Source organism: Sycon ciliatum, chromosome 6, assembly GCF_964019385.1.
Source record: "Sycon ciliatum chromosome 6, ocSycCili1.1, whole genome shotgun sequence".
In the NCBI taxonomy this organism is placed as follows: domain Eukaryota; kingdom Metazoa; phylum Porifera; class Calcarea; order Leucosolenida; family Sycettidae; genus Sycon; species Sycon ciliatum.
In genome coordinates, this window is record NC_088648.1 from 21,818,528 (window position 1) to 21,842,175 (window position 23,648).

The following is a 23,648-nucleotide window of genomic DNA, read 5'->3' on the forward strand; positions in this document are numbered from 1 at the left end:
AGAAATCACCTTACAATTGCATACAGAAAGGGTTTGCGTACATGTAACAAAAAGGAAAAGGTGCGGCGTTATCAAGTGAAACAGATGAGTACTGTCACCACAATAGATGAAAACCCAAAGACGTGGAGTGGAAGATTTGTCAAACCAGCACATTATACAAAGTAGAAAGTCTCAAGACTTGATCAACAAGCAGTGCCTTCACACCAAAGCAATCACAAGTGCAGAGATGGAAGGAAACAACCGCAGCAGCTATAATTATGATATATTGGCAGTCCCCCTGGTGGTGGTGGTGGGGGGGGGGGGGGGTTAGTGCAAGAATTTAAAAGTCGATGTCCGTTGCTATATGCTGAGCGTTATACACTGAAAGTGCTAGCTGCATTAGACCTAGATTTATATGCAAGTAACTGCATGCGAGAATATCGCATACTTCGAGTACATGCTAGCTAAAGTAGGAGCGAGAATATCATACACATGCTGGCTACAGTAGAGCTACAAGAAAAGCACTGTACTCGAGAATAGCATGACGCTACCAGCGTATACAATCCAACATGGAGTAACCGATCAGGACATTCATGTGAGGTGAGGCCTCTCTATCTGAGCACACGTCCGTCTGGCATCAGTTCTGCCCTTCACATGTTTCATAATCCCTACTCCAGTCGACCTGCATACACTGAGGGGGCTTGCAATTGAGACGGCCAGGCTCGACGTACTGGAAATGTTTGAAAGTGAACTTCTTTTTATAAACGGGACCAGCAGAGTGCTGGAGCGGAAGACTACTCTCACCTGTTACCTTCATGGTCACAGATGACAATGTGCAGAAGTCATGCATGACTGATCACAAGCAGCTCATGTGTACATCGTGCACCTAGTAGCTGTAGATCTTGGTGCAGTGGATGTCCTTGTGGGCACACTCACGATTGCGGTTATAGCAATAGAAGTAGCCGCTCTTCAGCTTCAGGACTTTCACCAAGCCGTTGGGCCAGCGATCCGGCTAAGAGGAACATGCAGAGAGAGAGAGAGAGAGATGAGAGAGAGAGAGAGAGAGAGAGACAGAGAGAGACAGACAGAGAGAGACAGACAGAGAGAGAGACAGAGAGAGAGAGAGAGAGAGAGAGAGAGAGAGACACAGACTGAGAGACAGAGACAGAGAGAGGGAGAGACGACATGGAGGAAAAAAACTAAAAAATCATAATAATAGATGGTGCAAGAATGAACTCGGATGGAGAGCCAAGCACTAATTATAAAAAGTAAAAAGGACCAAGGAACTACAAGTTACACTATAATGTCCACTAACACCACCAGTTACTAAACAGCTCATGCAATAACATTGCACGACACTGACCGACCGTACTGACGTTTTACAACATTATAGTGTAACTTGTAGTTCCTTGGTCCTTTGCTCATCGTAGGTCAACCAAGACCATGTCTTGAAATATGACGCCTGACAAGAGCGCTGCACCACTGTCTTTTTCCCAATTTCCCGCCGAGGAAACGCGAAGGAAGTGGTTGGATGGACTGGCACTTCTGGCACAGATACTTCGCTGACAGAAGCCATAGCTGCTAAGCATGCACTGCGGCTAAGCTGACCAAACAGCGAGACAAATTTGAAAAACTACTTCGTTCAGTAAAAGAATCTGAAGCACTCGACGAAAACCCTCAAGTACTACAAATCACAATGTAGAATCCATCATGGCACGTGCTTTCAGGTCGCGCGACTCGAGCCACAGGCCCACAGGCCACAGCTAGCCCTCAAGCGCGCACGCGTGCACGGCAAGATCAGAGCGAGATCGCAAGTACGCGTACGTATGTACAATCGATGATCACATGACGTTACTGCGTCCTAAAAAAATCGTCGGTCAGCCCGCCGGCCCTACTGTTGTCCGTGCCACAAGCCAAAACTAGATCCGACTGATTGGATCCATAAGTCAGTGTTCTCATGACACCAGCCTGGTTGCCATGTACTTCGAAGTAGCACGTTCAAGCCCTATATCTTTCTTTGTGGACATAATCAGTTCAAATTGATAGTGATAACCATGGTAGATGTGTGTACATCGTAACAAAAAATCCGGGTGAGGTTTATACTCCGCATAATACTTTTTCTGTGAATACGATGTGGTAGCCACTTCCATGATTATATAATTGTGTTGATTTTCATAGGAAAGTTGGCTGCTCCCCACACTGGAGCGCTCGCTTTTCCGCCCACTTGACTTGGACTTGGGGTCAAGTGTCAAGTAAAGTTGGCGGAAAAGTACGAGCTTCGTTGTGGTTAGCAATGGACTTTATTACGTATGTTGTTGTTTTTCAAATCTCTATTCTCGCGATGGCCAATGGCCAATAAGAGATATTGTTTGTTTGAATTCTTTATTCTCACGATGGCACCATCGGCAATTGTTATTGTTGTTGTTGCTGTTGTTGACTATTATGTGAAGTTCAAAGCACCATATCAGCGAAACCTCTTACCAGATCTCCACTGTGAAAATGCTCATACTCGGTGGCATCGCGAAAGCCAGCCAGCTGAAACCGGTATGCTACAGGGAAAATGGACAGGTCACAAAACATCGTGTACATTGTAGATAATTCTATGCGTAGACAGGCATAGCGGGGTGGTCTAAGATCATAGTAGATAAACGGAGAGTACCGGGTTCAAGTCACCCTGTTCGGTCTATTCTCGAATCGATTATTGGGCCTATTCTTGAATGGGTTCCTGAATGCGCTGAGTGATCCTGATCAGATCCAATTGTGCCAAAGGGCGTTTCAGGGCTGAAATACCGATTTTAGATCTTTCGTTTTCCCTCGTAACCCTTATTCATCTTTATCGCCATGGCTGGCTATCACCCACTTTCTTCACATTGGCCGGAGTTTTCATTGCATCTTGAGATGTTGTAATATATAAAATTGATACAGTACGACCCTCACTCAAACCTTTTGTTTTGCTTCTGGTTTCTCATTTCTCATGACTTGAAGATGGATGCTAGTGTACTGGGAGAATTTCCAACATAATCTGCTGTGAGAGATGACGATGAAGTAGAGCAGGTCCCGGCATTCTTCCCGGTATTGAAGTATAATTCCAGTTCCTTTGCGGATGTGCTGGAGTTTCTCTGGCACCAGTGCATGCAGTTCCCAAATCCGAATTATGTTTTAGCCTTGCCCACTCTCTCCATGTTAGATGTACTGCGCGGTCCACAGTCCATTCAGAAAATGACGAGCGCTGGCTCTGGAGAGCTCCCGTGTTTGGTGAATTTTCGTGATTTTATGGTACACTGTGCAGTGCCGGGCCGCGAGATTCGAAATTTGAAAAAAGGGTCCAAAAAGGTGCCTCAACTGTGGTTCGACCCGCAAATGTACTGTTATGCACGTGCAGTGAACGGCCTGGATTTTCATGGTTTTTCCTCAATTCAGTGCTTTGGGGGCAAAACCAGGCTGAAATCCTATTCTCGTTATGGCTTCCTCTTCGGAGAAATAGACTTCAAAAACACAATGAAGAGCATTCCATGGGGGTTGCCAAAAAAATTGGGACAAAACTCAAAATTTGACCCATTAATGGCCAAAAGCTAGGATATCATCATTTTCTGAATGGACGGTAAGTGTAAGTAGGAAACCATGGGTGCAGCGGAGCAACTGTTTCCCAGGACTACTACTAGACCGCGCCCTGGCGACACTGCGGGCACTGGGTGCAGCACCCAACGGTAGATTCATTTCGTCCTCGTGACCTCCTTCAATCTCCTTTCCTGGCATACAAGAACTGTATCCTCCTCAATCGCATGCAAGTCAATTACTTCAATGGGGGACGGGGAGGAATGAGTTGTGCAAGCCGAGGTCTCTTACCGTCTTCGACTTCCTCGTTCCAGACTTTTCCTCGTTTCATGCTCTTGGGCTGTGGTGCCGTCACGGTCGCCGCTCGTCGTTTCGGTGCTGTGGCAGCCGCTGGGGCCATGCCGGGTCGGCGCACTATACCGATGTCATGCGAACTGGACCGCGCTGTTGCTGAGCTGGTCGATGCTGTCGCCGAAGCAGAGCAAGACGCCTGAGGCTCGCCGGCCTGCGGTGCTCGGCCCACACCGGCCGATGTGGACTGAGCAGAACTGCTGCTGGCGTCGCTGCTGCAGCTAGGAGTCCCTACGGACGTGGACACGCCGCTGCTTGGCTGCTTTGAGGTGCTAGCGAGCGCTCTTCCTTTCGTCGACGGCAATGGCTTGCCCAGCCCGCCTGCAGTGCGGCCCGGCGGCCTGCCATGAACAGCTTTGCCCGAGATGGACAACGAAGCCATTGGCAGTGACATTGTCTTGTACTTACAGCAAGTGGTGATCTATCAGATTACCGAAATCAGTTGCTTCGCCTTGCTTCCCCACTTCTGGCGGGTACACACTGCACCTCCTTACAAACTACTTCCTAGCCTTTCTTACTGCAATAAGCTTGGGCGAAGAAGTTGGCTGTTTGCCGAGGCCCTGGAGCCACAGTGTAGCACTAGAGAGGAACTGGACCCTGGAAAGAAGCCGTGGAAGCTGTCGACTAAAACTGTTCGTTCAGTGATTGATGTTTCAATGAAGCTAGCTAGCTTGCAAACGACTCCTGCTTCTACAAGATCTACTACTACTAGTACTACTAGTACAGTACAATGTAGTTCTAGTGCCTGAACTAACTAGTTACTTGTGAAGTAAAGTACGGGTTAGTAGGCGGTAGTTGAACTGAAGCCTAGGCCAGGGCTTTCGAATTTCGCGACTCCTGATCCTGGCCTGGCTTGTGCGACATCATCATGACACGTAACACGTTCAAGCCGACCGCGCGCCGGGCCGGTGCTGCTAATGCTTGTGGCTCAATGTAGCTGAACCATCGGACCTTATTTGTCAGCTTGGATCACGTGATCCATCCAGCTGCCGCGTGCGGCAAACAGCCCAAATAGCGCTAACTTTGGCCTGCGAGCGTTTGCTGCGACTAGCGCGCTAGCGCTCGTGACATACACAAACGCGCTAGCCAGAATGCTTTGACTTTGATGGCTTTCAGCTTCTATTTTTTGAAAAGTAGCGCGCTCAGACCAGCTCGCTCACTCTTTTCCTCTTCCATTTTTTAGGGCAATTGTTTTGTTTGATAGACGAAGCTTAGGGTCTCTTTGGGTTTGCAATCCTTACCCTCCTGGAAAAAATCATAGTTGTGCTAGACTGCGACACTTCAGACCAGGTACTATTAGAGCCGCTAATGGACGACGAGCTATTTTCCGCTATCCGGAGCTCAAGCATTTGAGCCGCTAAATGGACGAGACTCCTGGGGTAAAGGATGCAGAGAATGAGGAGAAAACACTCGTATGGAGCAGGGAGTAGGTATTGTACTACTTCCTGGTATGGAGCACTGAGAAGCGGTAAGTCTTAGGGCAATTCTTAGCCAGTAATTACTTTCTCGTCATAATTATGTTCTCGTTTTTCGTGTCTTCTGTAATGCCAGTACACTAGCAGTACGACTACACTGTTGGCGAGAGTCCATAAGCCAGAGTGTGCAGCTCTCCATCTATGCAGCATAAACAAATTAATGACAAATTTCCTTTGCCTAAGGGCTGGGTTCCACTGCCGCTCCGCCGCACATCATCCACGGCATGAAACGTCATCATTACGAGCTGGTCCAGCGAGGCCGCGGCTCATCACCAGCTTTCGCTTCGCTGCTTGATACAAAAAAATGCAAGCCGCGGTCACGGCTTGCATTGTTTCCCGCACTTAATTGTTTTATTCGGGGGAATTTTAATTCGTTGCACAGGCCAGAACACGAGGATTTTTTTGGATTTCACGCGCGCGCAGGCAGGCTAAATGTCATAAAAAAAACGTCGAGCACGATCGCGGTACCGTGAATGGCGAGTGTCACTGGAACCGCGCCGCTCTGCTGCATGCAGCCAAGTACCGTGGAGCAGCGGAGCTGCGGAGCCGCAGTGGAACCCGGCCCTAACCAAACTTTTAGCAATTTGAAAATGTTTGACAATTTTTCATAGAAAACTTGACAACATTGTTCTTCTGTAGAGTGCCGCTGGCAACTCCATCGATGAACTCCATCAATGAGCGCAGGGATAAAGTTTAGAAACCCTTCGAGCGAGAACGTGTTTTCGAAAAGGAAGCACAAATATGCCGCGTAACTTCCCCTCTAGTACTGTATGGCCCCATCAAAGCCACTCGCTGACTACTTACCAGTAAAATGGGGTTGGACAGTTGTCAGATTAGCTGACATGTTTTCTGCCAACACAACCATAAGCAGTTGTCAACTCTCAAGACTAAAAGAGCTTGCGAAGAAAGTGAGAAACCTTGGCTTTGAAAGCACATGAAGCGTCAGAACTTAATCGAGCAAACTTGGACCTAGATTACCAGTGTCTGCTCCTGAGCCGGGTCAGTGGCCCTGTTTGTGAGTACTTGGACCTTTTGGAAAAAGAACACTGGGTTACCTGCGACCCGGTCGGAAGTCCTGTCGAGTACTATACTTTTTTATACCGTTCGAGGGTATACCGCCACTGACAGGCTGCAAACGCGTGCAGATGCGTGTGGCCAGAGTGCCCAGTGCGAGTACGTTCATACATGTACATGTACAATCATGTACATCAGGAAGTCGAAAGTAAGTTTACGACTCCCTGACACACAGTAGCCGCACTTGAACGCATCTGGCTCTGGCCCAGTGTTGCAGGAATACCCGGTTTGTGTTAAATCTTAGAGCAGGTACTGCATACCCTATCATATCTGTGTACATGGGTAGACAGAGTCAGTGTTGTTGCGTCCCACTCAGCACCCTTCTGGTTCATTTCGGCACCAGCACTCTTTGCGTATGCAGAGTTGAGTAGAGTGCAAGTTCGGACCACAAGTACACTGCAGCGGCTAGTAGCAAACCTAACCTGTGCCGTGATGCCTGGCACGTGTGTGCATCTACTTCATCCCTGAGTAACACACCTGGTATATTGTGCACAATAGGGCACAGTAAATAATCAGCATGCATCGCAGTTTTCTGCAACATATTCCTGAAGTCACTTTACACCTCAGAAGAATTGCGTCGCTGACTGGAATTCGATACCGGTTTAGTTTCTCTCTGGGTCATTATCAATCATAGAAAACCCGTCATACAATAGGTTCAAGCTAAAGTACCGTATCACCATGGTAATTCCTGGAAATTCGGTGTGTTTTCTACGTTTTTGTTAAACAAGCAGCAATGTGCAACAGAAATTACCATGGTGATAGAGTAGATGACCGTGTGAAGCGGTGTGAGATGCAGCAAAGGTGAGCCTGTTACTGCGAGTCTATGCCCTAAACAATAAACTTTGCCGTGGGATGATTCTCTTTGGGCTGCACACTGGTTAATGTACTCTTGGTGGCAGCATTCTGGTGCCAAAGATGATATTTTTTCAGAAAAATAAGCACTAGAGAAATGGAGTGGGAGTCACCTGAATTATTCTATTAGCAGAGCTGCAATACTTGGGATATGAGATTATTCCCGTAGCTATGCAAAAGACGCTATTCAGTTGTACTTTAGTAGCATCTGGCGCTAGCCAGTATCCACACCGCTGTAATTCGGTGCGTGTCACGGTGTCTGGTAGGGTGGTTCACGTGGCATGCCATGGTTGGTGCAGTATCCCGTATGTGTCCCGTACCGTAATTCGAGTATGCGGTGCGCACCGTAGCATAGATGTATCTGGAGCGCTGTACGAGCTAAGATGTCGGGGCAAATATGGGGACATTCACAACATGCAATGTGAATATGCACGTCAGTTTCGTTTTAAGAAGTGGGTTTGACGGAGTAAGAAAGGGCCCCAGCTTTGGCTGCTGCATGCTAGCCCAGTGGGTACCAATCTCCTGCCATCGGCCGAGTGCTGATGGAACGGAGTAGAAGAAAAAGAAAGAAGAATATTGCGTTCAAGAATACAATTTCGGTAAGGGATATACAGTAAAACCTGTAACTAAAGACCACCGTCACTAGCGACCAGCCTGGTACTACCAACCACTTCGCCAGGCACGGAAGGTCTCACATTCAAAATGCACTGTGACTAGCGACTACCTTCTGAACGCGACCAGCGACCGCCTTTTCCTGTCCCAAACACAATTTTTGACCCGTAACTAGCGACCGCGATGTAGGAAATCAAATGTTGCTCGAAGCTCCTTCTTGAAATTTTACTGCTTTTCCATGGTCCTGAAAAGAATCTTTCGATACTACAGCTGAACAAATGAATGCAGGTAATTTTGGCTGTTGAGTCGGTGTGGACTGCACTACACCTGTCAAAATTTCAAGCGCTGTCAAGAAAAAACATGATAGGAAACGTCTTGGAGAGCGCATCGAAAGCGCTCTCTGATCGATGTTACTACTCGGAGGAGAAACGAAGACTGGGCGGCTCTGTCACACCAGTCATACAGACGGATTGACGATGGCATCAAGGAATCCAGAAACAAAGCAGCACCACAAGGTCCTGATGCTGAAGGATCGCGTTCAAGCAATCCAGAAGTCACAACAAGGACAGTCGGTATGATTGATCGCATGAACAAATTTGAAGCCCAGCGCGAAACGAAACTTCCCCAGGGAACGTTTGACTCCTGGCTTCAGAAGTAGCAGCTGAATTTGAAGTCTGCAAAAAATTAATCTTCTCTCTTTCTCTCTCTCTCTCTCTCTCTCTCTCTCTCTCTCTCTCTCTCTCTCTCTCTCTCTCTCTCTCTCTCTCTCTCCATCTCTCCGTCTTTCTGACATTGCGCAAGTCCTGGGGAATCGTATTAGCTGCATTTTGACATACATATCATATAATGGGATCCACATATGGTCACGCGGTGCAAACCTCTAACTAAAGACCACCTGCTACTAAAGACCGCTTTTGCTGGCACCAAGGGGTGGTCGGTAGTCACAGGTTTTACTGTACCGGTAAGTGGATAGCTAACTAAAATAATTAGCCGTATGGTTTAGAAATAGTGGTGGCGACTCTGGATGGCAGTCGCGAGTCCGTCAAGTGTCAAGTCGACGGAATAGCGCTAGCTCCAGTGTGGGGAGCAAACCCATTCCTAGGTTAGCATCCCCCCACCTCACAACAGAGCAACCGAGTTTTGGATTAAGCTGGGAGTGCCGATTCGAGCAACTGGTATGATGGCTCTGCTTGGAGCCACTAGATGGCTCGCAGCTGAGCCGGCAAATGACTCTGCTTGGAGCCGGCAAATGACTCCGCATGGAGCCACCGAATGACTTCGCATGGAGCCGCCGAATGACTCTGCATGGAGCCGCCGAATGACCCCGCATGGAGCCGCCGAATGACCCCGCATGGAGCCCCAAATTGACTCCGCATGGAGCCGCCAATGACTCCGCATGGAGCCGCCAATGACTCCGCATGGAGCCGCCAATGACTCCGCATGGAGCCGCCAATGACTGCATGGAGCCGCCAATGACTCTGAGTAGAGCCTCCAAATGCTAAATATATTGGTATGCATAACCAGTTGAGAGCATATATTCTATAAATCGGCACTCCCGGAGCGGATCACAAAGTGCAGCTACCCGTGCAATCTGTAAGCGGTGCAAGCTAGGTAAAGACTGTCAGAACTTGATATCATGGGCTGAGGCCATTGCCGCAGCCACCCATACTTTGGCTGCAGGTGGCGTCCGAATGTTACTCGGGCAGACATCGCTTTCCACCTTCCCGCTTCTCTGAATATCGAGTCCCGCAGCTGATTCGAAACGAGTGGCCGGTGTACAACGCCAGGCCAAAGCCACAACTGATGAGCAATATCCTCGCAGTTGCTGTAAATGCCCATCGATTGGCATTCGCAGCTGATGCCGCTAGTTTTCCCAGGTGCTGCGGGCTGCCACAATTGCAAACAACCCTTTGCGATTGCTGCTCTGCTTGATTGACTGTCCATCGCCCTATCCCCGGTCGCAATTGTACGAGCACCGGCCAAGTGCACCACTTGCATCAGTGAATACCAGCAAGTCGGGGGGACGGCGTCCATTTAGGGTATAGGAAGAAGGACCGGCCGTTCCGCTAATCCAGGAGCTCAGGCCATCAGCGAAGATCTTTGAGGCACTCTTTGGAGAGCTTGATCAGGTAACACGGCTGCCGGTACCATTTGGCAAGTGACCACAATCTGCAATTTGCATCCAGGGGCTATCACTCTTGTAGCAAACGGGAGCTTTCCCAGAAGAGACTCGAGTTGACATTGGGTAGTTGAAGCTGTGTGAAGAGTGGCCCGAAGGAGATCACGAAGCTCGGCAAGTTCGTCCATAGGCATACTGATGTTAGCGCGGCGGGTGTCCAGGATGACGCCGATAAACATCAGGACGTGGGCTGGACCCTCCACTTTTGCTGACGCCAGAGAAAACACCGAGGTATGTAAACGCGCGGCGCCGAGTAGCGAGTTGCTGGCGAGCCAACACAGGTCCAGAGCATGCATTGAGGAAGCACTTTTACTGGCGCCAGAGAAACACCGAGGTATGTAAACGCGCGGCGCCGAGTAGCGAGTTGCTGGCGAGCTAACACAAGTTCAGAGCAGGCATGGAGACAGAAACGTTAGTCGAGGCACTCCCCGTAATAGGATGATGCCAATAACGTCAGGACTTGAGCTGGACCCTCCACTTTTGCTGGGGCCAGAGAAACATCGAAGTATGTAAATGCTCGGAGCAGAATAGCGAATTGCTGGCAAGCTAACACAAGTCCAGAGCATGCACTGAGGAAGTAACGTTAGTTGAGGTATTCCCCGTAATGCAATAGGCGTGTGAGTGCGAACTGCTAGCACATAATCCATTCACTGGCGGATGCGACAGAGTTCCATATAGCTGGACTGGAGCGTAATACAGTCTGAAGGGCAGGGCACTCTCATAAAAGTATTGATCCTGCCAGCGGATCGACAAGGACCAATCCTCCGGGCGGACGGGAATTCGGCAGAATGCACTTTTAACATTGAGCTTAGCAAGATACACCGGGGCGAGCACAATTGTGGAGGAAATTGTTTGGGAACGCATGTTCCGCAAGTTGCATGCTCGAAAGTCGAAAACAGCAATGACATGCAAGAGACATTGTACAGGATCTTGGAGGGCGCATGACCATGTGACTCGCGCATGCGTGCAGGTCGGGCCAGCTCGCTGGACTGCCTGCTAACTTGCGTTAGCATGCTAACGCTCATTATGGTTTAGATCGCATTATTGTAATGGTTGCGGTTTGATTTCAAAAGACCATAGAACGTGTCGTACTATCGGTCGAAAGTTTAGGGGTGTGGTACTAATGGGCTAGGAATGTAAGGATCGGGTAGATTGCAGTGTTTTAATGGTCGTAGTTGTTGTATAAATAGAATGCTGAGATAATTAGAAGAGGACTATGAGGAGGAGCAAAATGACAGGGGTGACAGTGTTAAAGCTCTGAGCAGACGGCGTCGGCAGGAGTGCCTACACAGAGAGTAGAAGAAGGGAGAAGAGAGGTCCCGCCGCCTCGAGAGTCGCCGTGCTTGCGAAAGGCTATGCCAACAGCAAGAAACGACGGAGCAAATATCCCGTCGTTTGGAGACTCACCGCCTTCGTGACAAGACGCGTTGACAGAGCTAGAGACCGCTGCACAGGCATCCATTCAGCAGGAGAAAATACATGCTCTCATGCTCGAACTTGTTCGGTGTGCGGGTCCATCATCATGTTACGCACCAGCCTGGCCCTATTCCGTTGATGTTCCGTACCATTCTGGCAAAGACTGCTGGCCACATGTTGAAACAGGGCTTGAAAAAAATGAAATAAGCTAGTACCAAAGCGTAATCTATTATTATATTTACTTTTACTTGGTAGAATGTACCTGTCTGAGAGTTTGAGTTTTGAGTTATGTATCGATGTGCGTTTATGAACTAAAGTTTTGATTGTCATGCACATGTTTTTGTATTGCAAAGACGTTTCTATCAGTTCGAACAACACACATGATGACCTAGGCAAATATTAAGCATAGCGAGGGCTCCTGGGCGGTCAAGCCCTCTCTAGCCTTCAAGCCCAAGCGCTCTTTATTTGTGCGATATCGAAATGAAAAACTAAATGATATAACAACGATGAACAATTTATTTCAGCCAAGTACAAGTGGGGTCTATTGGTATCCTTTATTTCAGCCGAATAAAACTGTTGTTTATTCCTATCGCATAATGCATGATAACCTAGGCAAAAAAGATAGTGAGGGCCCTGAGCTTTCAACTGAGCTCTCTCGTTGGAATTATTAATATGGAGGTGTATGTGCCAATTTTTCACGTAGGATTGCCTGCCACTTGCAGCACTGCATTGCCTTCTGCAATTTGGGGGAAGCTGCGTGCTCAGGCCCGTAGCAGCTCCATTCTGGTTGGTCCAGCGAGACCTGACTTCCACAACTTTGCGTGCTTTTCTTGTGACGGGCATATACATGGTACAAAGTATGTGTGTATGTGTGTGTGTCCGTGTGTGTCTGTGTGTGTGTGTGTGTGTGTGTGTGTGTGTGTGTGTGTGTTGGCGTTCCTCTGGAGCAGCTTGGTGACATCGTCCAAGATCGACAGGGATGGCGGGTCACCTGCCGTGACGCTGTCGACGCTATTGTCCAGTCCCGCATGGAGCCTGTGGCGAAGCCCCTCATTTGTGGCACTTGTGCGCGCAGTTTTCGTCGGCCACAGGATATTGCGACGCACAAGTGTAACGCTGTTCGCGCGGCCCGCGCGCGCTGAGTATGGCGTTCCCCGCCCGGTGGACAACACGTCTCCTGGTCTGCCCCGTATGGGGCCACATAGCCAGTCATGGCAGTGGAAGAAGGAAGGACGGGGTGTGTGTGTGTGTGTGTGTGTGTGTGTATGTGTGTGTGTGTGTGTATGTATGTGTATATGTGTGTGTGTGTGCATGCATGTGTGTGTGTGTGTGTGTGTGTGTGTGTGTGTGTGTGTGCGTGCGTGCGTGTGTGTGTGTGTGCGTGTGCCCCCCCCCCCAACCCAAACCAAAATCATGGTTTCTGGCCCCCACCTCTAACGACGATCTAGAGCCGCTCGCGACTCGAACCATGGAGATTGCCCATGTGTCGTCTTTTCGTTACCTTGGATCCAACATACACAGCAACGGCCGATGTCATGATGATGTTACATCCCGGATCTCTGTCTTTTCTCCTTCTGTCTGTCTGTCTGTCTGTCTGTCTCTGTGTGTTTGTGTGTGTGTGTGGGTCTCTCTCTCTCTCTCTCTCTCTCTCTCTCTCTCCCTCTCTCTCTCTCTCCCTCTCTCCCTCTCTCTGTCTCTCTCTGTCTCTCTCTCTGTCTCTCTCTCTCTCTCTCTCTCTCTCTCTCTCTCTCTCTCTCTCTCTCTCTCTCTCTCTCTCTCTCTCTCTCTCTCTCTCTCTCTCTCTTTACCCCGCTCTCTCTCTCTGTGTCAATATACAGCTTTCACTGTCCAGGAGCGACACTGACTCGCACTGCTATCTGGTGCTCACGAGGTGCTTGTCGCGCTGCAAACGGAGCGTCTCTGTAAGTTTGTATCCCTTGTGATGTTTGGACCTGGAGAGCACTATATAAATGGTGCTTCTCAGGCACAATCTTCCTCAGCCTACTCAAACTCGACTGACGAGGGTAAATTTTCCCGAAACACTGTGTATTGAGCAGGGAGTGGTCCCTTCTTGCAGGTTTTCCGAGTGGAAGGTTGGATGGACTTTTCGTGTGCTCTGGGTGGCAGCTGTCAGTCAGTCAAGTGTAAAGTCAAGGCGGCGGAATAGCGTGAGCTCCAGTGTCGAGAGCAAACCCTTTCCTAACAATCTTCGCCGAAGTCGCAACCACTATTTCGTAGGTCTACCCTTGTTAGGAGCAACAAGACAACCCATTATCAGACAATGTTTCATCGGACCCCGATACAAGACAACATGAAATATCAATCGAGCTATCCTCGGCCATCCGCTTTTTTTGTAATGAGAATTCAAACCTGTGGGACAGCTGGAGGGGACGTTATAACGAATTTGGTCTACAAACGAATAATCTCTTATCCGGACTTGCATGTACGACTGCTAATGATTCATGGGATTTTGGATCGTTGTCTGCTAATGAGGTTTGTCTTGCAACCGATGTCATACTAACGAGGGTAGGACTGTAAATTAAATGCTTGAAAGTTGAAACTTCGTTTTTCAGATGAATCAGACTGCAAATCAATAGCATAGCAAAGACCATAGCTATCCCAGGAACACTTGAGTAGTGCCCTCTTTTACCTTTTTCTATGTTGTCCTCTTCAGTTTGAGCAGGTATGGATGTTTCCTAGTGCCTTCTAGAATTTCTAGGTATATCATTGGTCTTGTTCGGATCGTCCATTAAGTTTGCAGCTGTTCAAACTTGTATTGTTGTTTATTATTTTATTGATTTATTTATTCTACTTGCCTTTCCTATCTTCTTGTGTTTTAGCATTAGGCGATTTGATCGCAGGACGAGAGAGGAGCTGATGGACGATCTCTCCAATGTTCCACTTGGTTCGGAGCGGCGCCGAGTGCTGACGTTGGGACTTGGGTAAGGATGAGTGTTCCCTCATGTTTACAAGTTATCCGTTTTGTCCAACACTAACGGTTATATGCAGAATACTGTTGAGTCAAAAATGTGCAACAATCAGCACAAAAACTGACTGATGAGATCATGACATTCAACGACCTGATGCTTAGCTGCATCATGTTTATACCCGTTAGTGTTGGAAAAAACGGATACCTCGTAAACTTATGGTCCTCTTTTTTAATTTTAATCCTTGGCTCTCCATCCGAGTTCCCTCATGTGTTGCTATTATTTTTATTTACTTATTTTTTTGCCCAGGGTCTACATTCTACATTTATTTTACTTAGACTAGGGTTAGCTGTCCGTTTACCAGTACTCATCCACACATATGTGTACATAGGGTCTACACAGAACTCTATCAGTAGATATTTTTGTATAGGAGGTTGTCTATCCACCGAGATAGCACTATATACTCCCATTCTGTGTGTTCTCTGGTAGCTATGTTCCTTGGAGACCATATGACTGTGCCAGTGTGGTGACCGAGGTGAGGTGTGTCTGCACTGGCATCGTCAACTTGCCTACTGCTACGTGCTCCCCAGTGCTCCATCTGTGTCCTGTACTTTATTTGGGGGGGGGGGAGGGGCAATACCGGTACTTCAGGTGCAGGGGGCAAGGGGGATGGGGTGGGGGACATCATGCCCCCAATGAACCTCTCCAGGCGTTGTTCTGGAGTAGACTAACCATAGGCGGAGTGTACACATGCAGCACATAGTTTGGGAATTAGAACGCGATCAGACTCGGGCATATTCAAAGGCAGTCTATTGTGATAGTAGTCCTGGACGGATCTCACTATGATGATATAGGTCGTGCCCAGCATCACAATGCCCAACATTATAAATGACTGTTTTTTTTCCTGAGGGGCTAGATGAACATGTGGCTAGACTGCCGATGGCAACCAACAGGCTCAAGGCTGTGTTGAGACTTCGTGTTTGCGACCCGAGTCAATTGTTTACTCACCATGACTAGGCATCGCATCCGGCATCGTATGACCATTTTATATGTCACTGTTCTTAGTCGCACCGGGGGCGTATGCCCGTTTTCAGGAGACTTATCAAAACACATAAGCCCTGTGCCCTGAAGGTTAGGCCTATTGTTAGTCTGAATAGTCCTGGCTACTATCCCACTAAGTTCATTGACTTTCTACTGAACCTGTATGTACGTGAGGAAAGTACTGTTCTGGCCTGAACTACGGATTTCATCAACTTGGTAGAAGGTTTGCCTGTGCGGGACGATCATTTATTTTTAGTATAGATGTGACCAGCCTTTACACCAGCATCCCCAACGAGCTCGGTCACGTGGCATTGTCGTGGTATATCACACACAGGTATACAAGGTGGATGCCCCCGGCCCTTCGTACACGGTTAACAACAGCAGTGACTTCCTTGATGTCAGTCATTCGGAAGACTAACGGGTTCGTGTAAGATAACGATTTGTTTCCGCAGATCCAAGGGACTGCCATGGGGTCGCCTGCAGCAGTGGTCTATGCCGACATTGTTATGCTGTATTTGGAGAATCGGTACATTTTGCCGATCTTAGAGGGGGAGGGTTTAGAGGTTCAGGTTTATAGACGCTTTATCAGTGACATTTTTGTTTCATTACATGGTTGCGAAGGTCAAGTTCAGCGTGCTTTAGACAGGATTAATAAGTGTTCGGCCCTCGAGTTTGCGCATGAACTGGCACATGATGGCATTGATTTCCTGGACACCACAGTTTTCCGTAGTAAGGGATACATGGCGGTGAAGCCTCATTTCAAGGTCACCAATCGTTTCCTGTATCTGCTTGCCGGTAGTAACCACCCCCGTAGTATGGGTAAAGGTGTGTTCACTGGGGAGTTGATCCGTATCCGTCGGTCTTCGACCCTTGACCACCACTACGAAGCTGCTGCCGAGCAGGCGAAGCAGACTTTCCGGGCCCGTGTATACAAGAGCTCCATCTTTCATCAAAACTAACTTAATGGAAGCACACACAAGGCTTATTGTTACTCTGTACTGGCTGTCGTGGAGCGATAGCAATTAGCTAATTTCAGACCCAAAGTGAATTTGACGTGCACTCTAAAACGTGTCCGGTTTGGAGCCACCTCTGATTTGAACTTTTTTGAAGCGAAAAATTGGGTAACTTGGAGGCAATGGGTCAACACAAAGGAGTGGCTCAGTTCGATTGACTCTGGCCCCAGAGCAAACTTCAACATGCCAGTTTCCTTCCACAAACATATTTCGAGTGAAAAATCAACGCTGATGATCGGTTTGGGTCTATACAAATTTGGCTGTCAAGGCGTTCCGGTATCGAACCGTCTACTCTACCAGAACACTGAGTTGTTGGCATAAGCCGGTAACTTTTGTCGAGCCTGTTTAAGGCTACCACCTCCTCCAAATATGCTAATATCTCTTGACTGTACAAAAGATGTGCCGAGCAGACACTTTCTTCATCTCTTGACTGCTTTGTGTGTTGTGTGTATGGGTACGTGTATCCAGCCATTCAACTGCAGTGCCAGTCTGGCTACCTGCCCTGCCTGCGTTCCAGCCTGTGGCTGTATCCTGCCATCACAGCGCTGCGACGGTGTTTGGTACGACTGTGCTGATGGCTCTGATGCACAGTACTGCCCAGGCAAGGTCACACCAGCTCCAGGTAAGCACCAGCAGCAGCACTGATAGTAGTACCATGACTTCTATTATTATTACAGGGTGCAACAGAGCTCTCGGCCATTGAAGAAAATGTTGAGTCACCTCCACCACCACACTGCGCTCTTTAGCCGACTAGACCCTCCTGCACACAACCATCATCATTGCGAGGACACTTCCGTAGACGATATTGATAAACTCCTTCAGACAGCTGTTTCGCTAATACATAGCTCATCAGTGAAGGTAGATATTGAATGATTAAAAATATAGACCAAACTGCTATTATATAGGGGGTTTCCACATACAAAACTGGCATAGCTGAGGTGATAACGCGGGAAAAGGAAAGTGTGAAGTACTGTTGACGCGCATTGGACATGCATGCAGCGTCGGATATTCGGCGCGGAAAATCAATCACTATTCAATGCAGAAATAACGTGCCAGAATCAGAGTACTATGTAGCTAGTAGTGAGAGTCTGTGTACTAGTATTGCAGTTGTCCGAGCGCCATGAAGGCCTGCGAACGCACCTCCAGACCCGCCGACGTCGACAGCCACAGCAGCCCCTGGGGCATGACACTGTACTGCTCGCCCGTCGCGCCAAGACGCTTGGCAGTCACTAGGCTTCATGCCACCGATGTTGTCCGCAAGCTACCTTGTTATCTGCCCATCACCCACTGCCGTTGACACGCTGGGAGGCCCCGCGGCATTCGCCCAGTATATCGTCGTCAGAGCTGTGTCGACGGTACAATAACGCTGGTAGAAACAAACAGTTGGTCGTATGATATTGCGTCCTCCGGATTGTCCCTTGACTCGTCTTGTCCCTCTTCTTGCTCTGACGCTAATGACTTCTATTACAAGCAAAATGTAGAGCTACTGTTGACCGCTATTCAATGCTGTATTTATTTTATTACTTTGCATGGCCATGTTGAGGCAGTCTTCGCATCAATTTCCTTTACACAATGCGTGTACTACAATGTATTCAAAACCAATGTCTGTGCCACGCACACATACGCAAACGTTTTAGGGATGAAACGAGTATATCGAATACTCGAGCGCTTGCTCGAAAATTCGAAAGGAGTGAGGACTCGTTTCGCAAAATACTCAAGTATCTTATGCACAGTGTACTGTATGCTTGTACATCAAGCACGTCTGTTACTCTGACCAGTACTGATAACCCATGCAAGTGTGAAATTATTTCTTGTCCCTACTTACCAACAAAAGACGTAGTTCAGACTATTTCCTGCACTAGGCTGCATGCAAGACTACATGTGTCAGGTGTAATACGTTCAGTGTTACGAGAGTGTGTGCAGTACATTGTTTTATGTTGTCAGTAAAATACTCGTACTCGCTCGAATACTCGCTCGTTTTTTCAAAGAGTACTCGAGTCCTCAATTTTGGCACTCGTTTCACCCCTAGGCCAAACATGCATGCACTGAATGCCTGTGCTCTGTGCTCTGTGCACTCTGTGCTTGTGCAGGTCAAACCGACTGCCAGGTCCTGTCACCACCGGCACTGGGCTCAATGACCGTGAACGGCTTGATGTTCAGCAACACGACCACGTTTGTGTGCAGTCTCCCTATGTCCTTATGGGCTCGGCCGTGTGTACTTGTGAAATCAACGGCCAGTGGAGCGGTGTGCAGCCAACTTGCGTCCGTAAGTACATGTACCAATGCTCGACTGGCTTGTATTATGCATTCCCGTTCATCACACCGCTCATACTGTCAAATGCTGCCTCTTTTCATTCACAATGGCATGGGTCACAGTAGATAGGCCTGGTGCAGGTATGGCCAGTTCCTTGCTTGCTGCAGTACAGTATGACATATTAACTTAGCTGGTAAGCAGTGCATGTGTGCATGGCAAGTGTTAATTTTGTCCATTGCTTTCCAACCCATGTGTAGTGACGACTGCTGCTCTGAGTGCGGCCAGTGACGAGCTAGTCAAGGACTCCGTCTCAGAACGCATGACACAAACGTGTAAGCCTAGTATTGCTGCATAATTAAGAGCAATTTCTCCTACTGCTGACTGCTGAAAATGTTGTGTCCTTCACAACTAGTCTCTTTGTTCTAAGAAGTCTGCCTCTTTCATCGATTCGTGTTTACCTAGCTGCGTTACGCTATTAGTAGCCTATTACCTGTTGTGCAATGGGGCTGGCCTAAAAGCTGCTCGCTCAACAGTTGTGTTGCATGGCATAGAGGGAGATACGGCAAGCCACCTCGGCATATTTGCGGATAGAGCTTTTATTAGAAAGGAAAAGGACATATGGATACGAGTTAAGAGTAACTGTCCACCACTGTAACTAGCTACTACAGTAAAAAAATGCAACAACTAGGCACAAAACTGACAGAGTGCTGAGACATTCGACGACCTGACTCCTAGCTTCAACACATCTCCGTAGCGCTAACCAACAGCCTTCCAACTTGGAAGGTTCAAGGTTAAAAGGAGAGACCAAAGAGGGGAAGGTTAAGCGCAACGAAAATGAGCACAAGCTAGTAGTTGAAGCTACAGTCCCACAAGAACAAGAAATGTTGATTGTTACTGGACGATGACGAAACCAGTATTACCTTTCCCTCTTTGGTCTCTCCTTAACACTACGGAGATGTGTTGAAGCCAGGAGTCGGGTCGTCAAATGTTTTAGTGCCTGGTTGTTGCACTTTCTGACTGTATTTAGTATATAGTGACAGTTACTCTACACTCATATCCATACGTCCTTTTCCTTTCTACATTAATTTTATTATTGCCATATTGGCTCAACATCCGAGTTTCAAAGAGCTTTTAGTGGACGACTTAATCCATTTTCGGCAATACTTACAACGATCCAATCAGTCATATTGTAGATCAGGCTATGCTGTGGGTAAGTATACTACTGGCCTTGTATGGCTTATTGTTTGCCAGCGAGTATTTAGCATCATCTACTAGTATTCACTCGTTTGACAGCCAAAGAGTATTTGTGTGGGAGGCTGGGAGTCTCGCACCTGACTTGGTCACGTTGCGCCTGAAGGTCACTAAGACGCGGCCATATACGGTGGAGCCGTCGCAGTTCCATCTACTGTCGACCAAACATGCCCGGTATTGGCTATTCCGGTACATGACAGCCCATACCTGTAGCACCAAGCCTGTGTTCACTTTTGCCAAAGGGATCCACCTTACTCGGCCTTATTTAAATAAGATACTCTGTCACGCTCTCAACTGTTATCAGGTTAGCTCCTGCTCCATGCCCATTGTTGGAGCGACAGTCCTGGAATCCAGAGTTGCAAGTGAGGTGGTGATACGGCAAGCAGACGGTGGCAAAGTACGGCTTAAAAGCTCTACATCTGGCAAGTGGCCGGCATACCACCCCAATGGACATCGGAACAGTACACGTAGAGTAGCATCTCTACGTGACAGGGTATGAGCGCAAGTGAGTTCTTATGCTCTACTAATGTGCATTGATACTGTGACTATAGTTGCAGAGAATTTTCTAGAACCGCCCCAACCGGTTTTCGACCGGTTGAAATAGTTGGCGACCGGTTGAAAAGTTACAAATCAGTTCCAACCGCCCGTACTTTTCTGTGGGTGAATGGAGCTGTGAATGGTCATACGCTTTTTTCTGGATGGATACTTCCAGCGAAGCCGCGTGGGCTGGTACTAGGGTCACGAGTTTGTACGGTTTGTACGGTCGAACCACGTCATCGAGCTGTAGCAACGGCGTTGCTACAGTCCAACAGCTCCGCGCGACACTCCAGCACCAAGAAATCTGTTAAATTGCTGTCGAGTGCCATATTTGGGTTGTATTTTGAAAACTATTTCCGGAGGGGGACCCCCCGACTCTTCATTGTACCGTAACCGGTTGGAAATTTGTCCTAGAATATACCCTGAGTTGGTGTACAGATCTCATCACATGAGCCTTAGGCGGGATTTCCTTTTGTCCGACTGGAAAATTCAGCCCTAACAAACAGTGTGATGGATGAATTTGACTCCAGTTATCTGCTTTTGGGAATGCCATGTATGCATGTCTGGCGTGCTGCTGCTATAATGTTGTGGCAGCAGCATTTTGGTGCGATGGACTGTTCTTGTAACGGTGTACCTACCCATTTGCTGTTGCCGGATGCCGTGTTTTGTCAGTTGTGCCTGTTTGAAGGTGCCAGGCCAGCTTGTGTTGGTGCATTCCCGATAAGTTGCCAGGGCACCATATTTGTAACGGCGTTCCCGTTTTGCTGTTGTGGGGCTGTGTTTGTATCGGTGTGTTCCCGTTGAAGTTGACGGGGCACCACGTTAGTGGATTGTGCCTGTTTGAAGTTGCCAGGCCAATCCTGTAACGCACACCCGTTTGCTGATAATTGGGGACATGTTTGTCCATTTTGCTCGAGATTCACATGGCTGCGCCAAGTTGCCTTGTGCGGATTAGATTGTTATCTGGCACTAGTCTTGATCTGTTTTATTCAGATTCAGATCAGCTATTGTTCCTATACGAGAAAATCTGTGGGTGCACATCCAATTCATTTGCAGATTTGCGTGCTTCTCCTGCAACGGGCGTTTACATGGTACATGGTGTGTGGGCGTATGTGTGGTGTGTTCATGCTGTACAGGCCAGTATTGCCAAGCACTGGGGACCTTTGGCAATCTGAAGAATGTTTTGTCCGAGAATCGATCCTTGGATCTGTGGCGTTGCAGTTGTGGTGCTCCCGACCCTCTTGGGGGACCTTTGGCAATCTGAAGAATGTTTTGTCCGAGAATCGATCCTTGGATCTGTGGCGTTGCAGTTGTGGTGCTCCCGACCCTCTTGCGCGATGGCCGCGGAGACCTAGCGAAAAGGTTCGAGACATACGGCATCTCAATATCTTCCACCACAATCAGTACATCAGCACCACCATCGAGTGTAGCGACATCAGCAATAGAAGACGCACATGATATCATCCACCCTTACGGCCTTAGCGAAGACCCGGGAATACCTGAGAAGATGTTAGCCGCAACTTTACTGGAAAAGTCGTCGGTGACAACGGCACTCCATATTTTAGCTGCATGCAGTTAGGTCTCTCAACAAGTGTACCCAAAGTTTTCAAGCTAATACACAAGCAAATTCACTAGGGGCCGAGTATATTTTCCTACACCTCTCCCTGTTTGTTGTTGTTATTTCTGCATTCAAATTGTTTGTGTACCTGTACATTTATTACAGTAGAGCCACGCATCCACAGCTGTTGTTTCCAAGGGGTCAGGCTCGTCAGTTATACAAAACCTTTCAGCAATCTGGCCTTAGGCTTAGTTCCTTGACTTCTTGTACCACTTTCTTAGATGCACATCCCACTGGATAGTGAGCAATACGTGTGTAGCAGAATCTGTATTCCAGAAAAGCAGAGACTCGAGTCTATTGACACTGCGTTTCTTTTTAAAACGTTATTGGCTGTGGTGTACCTAGAGGTATACACGTACATTCCTGGGTCCCACGTTCTGTGACGCCCGACTGTATTCGTGGTGCCTCAACAACTTTTAATTTTGTGCGCTCGGGAAAACCTGCCGGAGGTTGCGAGGCTGCAGAGTGTTGGCTGTGTTTTGCTTTAAAAAACCATCAGGTCTCCCCAGATTTTCTAGTCTGGCCCTGAATTTTGCCACTCTTCGGTTTCAAAACCTAGTGTGGTGGTGGAAAGCCTAGCAGTGTTGTGTGTGCATGTGTGTATTTTGTACAGTGCTGGCCAGAGAACTCCAACCTCGTTAATAAAGTAGCGCCGCGTTCGAGAGCACAGACCGGTCCAGTATGTTTACTACTAGGGCTGCATAGCGCCCGGTGCAATTTTATTCATAAGGTTGGATTTCTTTGGCCAGCACTGTAGTTAGAAGTAGGTCCTCTGTTTGTGTGCAATTGTGGTCACAGTGGCAGTAGTGGGTGAGGGGTAGACTCAGTTACTACGAAGATGGTGTATACATGATGGTGTATACAGTCATGTAGTTGAATGTTACTTCGGGCTTAGACCCAGAGGTTCTTGAAATGATGACCCCGGGTTTATGTACATGATTGTATCATTCAGCTACCGTTGTCATAATGGCACTAGTTGATAGAACACCTGTATAAGTACAGGCTGTACATCTAGCATTTTCCAAAATAGCACTCCGTACTTCGAGGCTGCAGCCGTTTTGCATGCAACGTTGTATGTGTTGATCGGTTGACAGCATGTGACAAAGCCGAGGACATACTAGTGTATCAGGAGCACTGTTTTTTAACACAGTGCGTCCCCCGCCTTGTCATGTTAATTTATCAAACAAGGCTTACCTATACCAACATTATACATGTAGGGCTGTGCATGCTTTCAAAATTCTTCCTTGTTGAAGTAGAATACCGTGCTTGTGGGGGCTTTAGTAGTTCCTGTGGGGGCTTTAGTAGTTCCTTTGCCAGATGTTCTATGCGTATCTCAATGACTTATCAGTTTCAGCACTTGGGCAAGGCACATTTGGGCCTACACATGTAGCCTTGAATTCTGGCTTGGAGGCATTATTTATCTATTTTCATGGCTGCTAGGTTCATCCTTAGTTAAGAGTTATTTCTCCGTGATTCGCTAATGAGTCCACAAAGGACGAAACAGCTAGACAGTA

At 47.9% G+C, this 23,648-nt stretch overlaps 2 protein-coding genes across 10 annotated transcripts; one reads left to right on the plus strand and one right to left on the minus strand.

The window, feature by feature from the left end:
• Nucleotides 1–44: 44 nt before the first annotated feature.
• Nucleotides 45–4,586, minus strand: LOC135819689 (uncharacterized). Its single transcript, XM_065332943.1, has 3 exons — nt 3,826–4,586; nt 2,461–2,528; nt 45–991 (listed from the first exon to the last, which is right to left on the minus strand). Exons 1-3 carry the CDS (start codon nt 4,277–4,279, stop codon nt 866–868), a joined length of 648 nt encoding a protein of 215 aa, XP_065189015.1. The 5' UTR covers nt 4,280–4,586; the 3' UTR covers nt 45–865.
• Nucleotides 4,587–4,941: 355 nt separating this feature from the next.
• On the plus strand, nt 4,942–22,554 carry LOC135819681 (uncharacterized). Of its 9 annotated transcripts, none has more exons than XR_010553957.1 (8): nt 4,979–5,353; nt 12,444–13,415; nt 14,334–14,435; nt 16,943–17,096; nt 18,565–18,740; nt 18,986–19,060; nt 20,289–20,484; nt 21,653–22,554. XR_010553957.1 is itself a non-coding variant. In XM_065332932.1 (7 exons), exons 2-4 carry the CDS (start codon nt 14,371–14,373, stop codon nt 18,610–18,612), a joined length of 267 nt encoding a protein of 88 aa, XP_065189004.1. In that variant the 5' UTR covers nt 13,271–13,415; nt 14,334–14,370; the 3' UTR covers nt 18,613–18,740; nt 18,986–19,060; nt 20,284–20,484; nt 21,653–22,554. The 9 variants fall into 9 exon arrangements, 6 of the variants coding, with proteins under 6 accessions (XP_065189006.1, XP_065189005.1, XP_065189001.1 ...); XR_010553956.1 differs by lacking the exon at nt 4,979–5,353 and adding an exon at nt 7,182–7,235 and having other exon boundaries at nt 20,284–20,484; XM_065332932.1 differs by lacking the exon at nt 4,979–5,353 and having other exon boundaries at nt 13,271–13,415; nt 20,284–20,484.
• The last annotated feature ends 1,094 nt before the right edge of the window (nt 22,555–23,648 follow it).

Bases quoted from the DNA above. Each gene is read 5' to 3' on its own strand.
- LOC135819689 (XM_065332943.1), bottom strand. From the start codon at position 4,279: ATGTCACTGCCAATGGCTTCGTTGTCCATCTCGGGCAAAGCTGTTCAT. The intron at 2,529-3,825 runs GTAAGAGACCTC...TTTTCCCTGTAG, and splicing joins GAACGAGGAAGTCGAAGACG to CATACCGGTTTCAGCTGGCT. The intron at 992-2,460 runs GTAAGAGGTTTC...TGTTCCTCTTAG, and splicing joins ATTTTCACAGTGGAGATCTG to CCGGATCGCTGGCCCAACGG.
- LOC135819681 (XM_065332929.1), top strand. From the start codon at position 14,371: ATGGACGATCTCTCCAATGTTCCACTTGGTTCGGAGCGGCGCCGAGTG. The intron at 14,436-16,942 runs GTAAGGATGAGT...ACGTGTATCCAG, and splicing joins GTGCTGACGTTGGGACTTGG to CCATTCAACTGCAGTGCCAG. The intron at 17,097-20,283 runs GTAAGCACCAGC...AACTGTTATCAG, and splicing joins CAAGGTCACACCAGCTCCAG to GTTAGCTCCTGCTCCATGCC.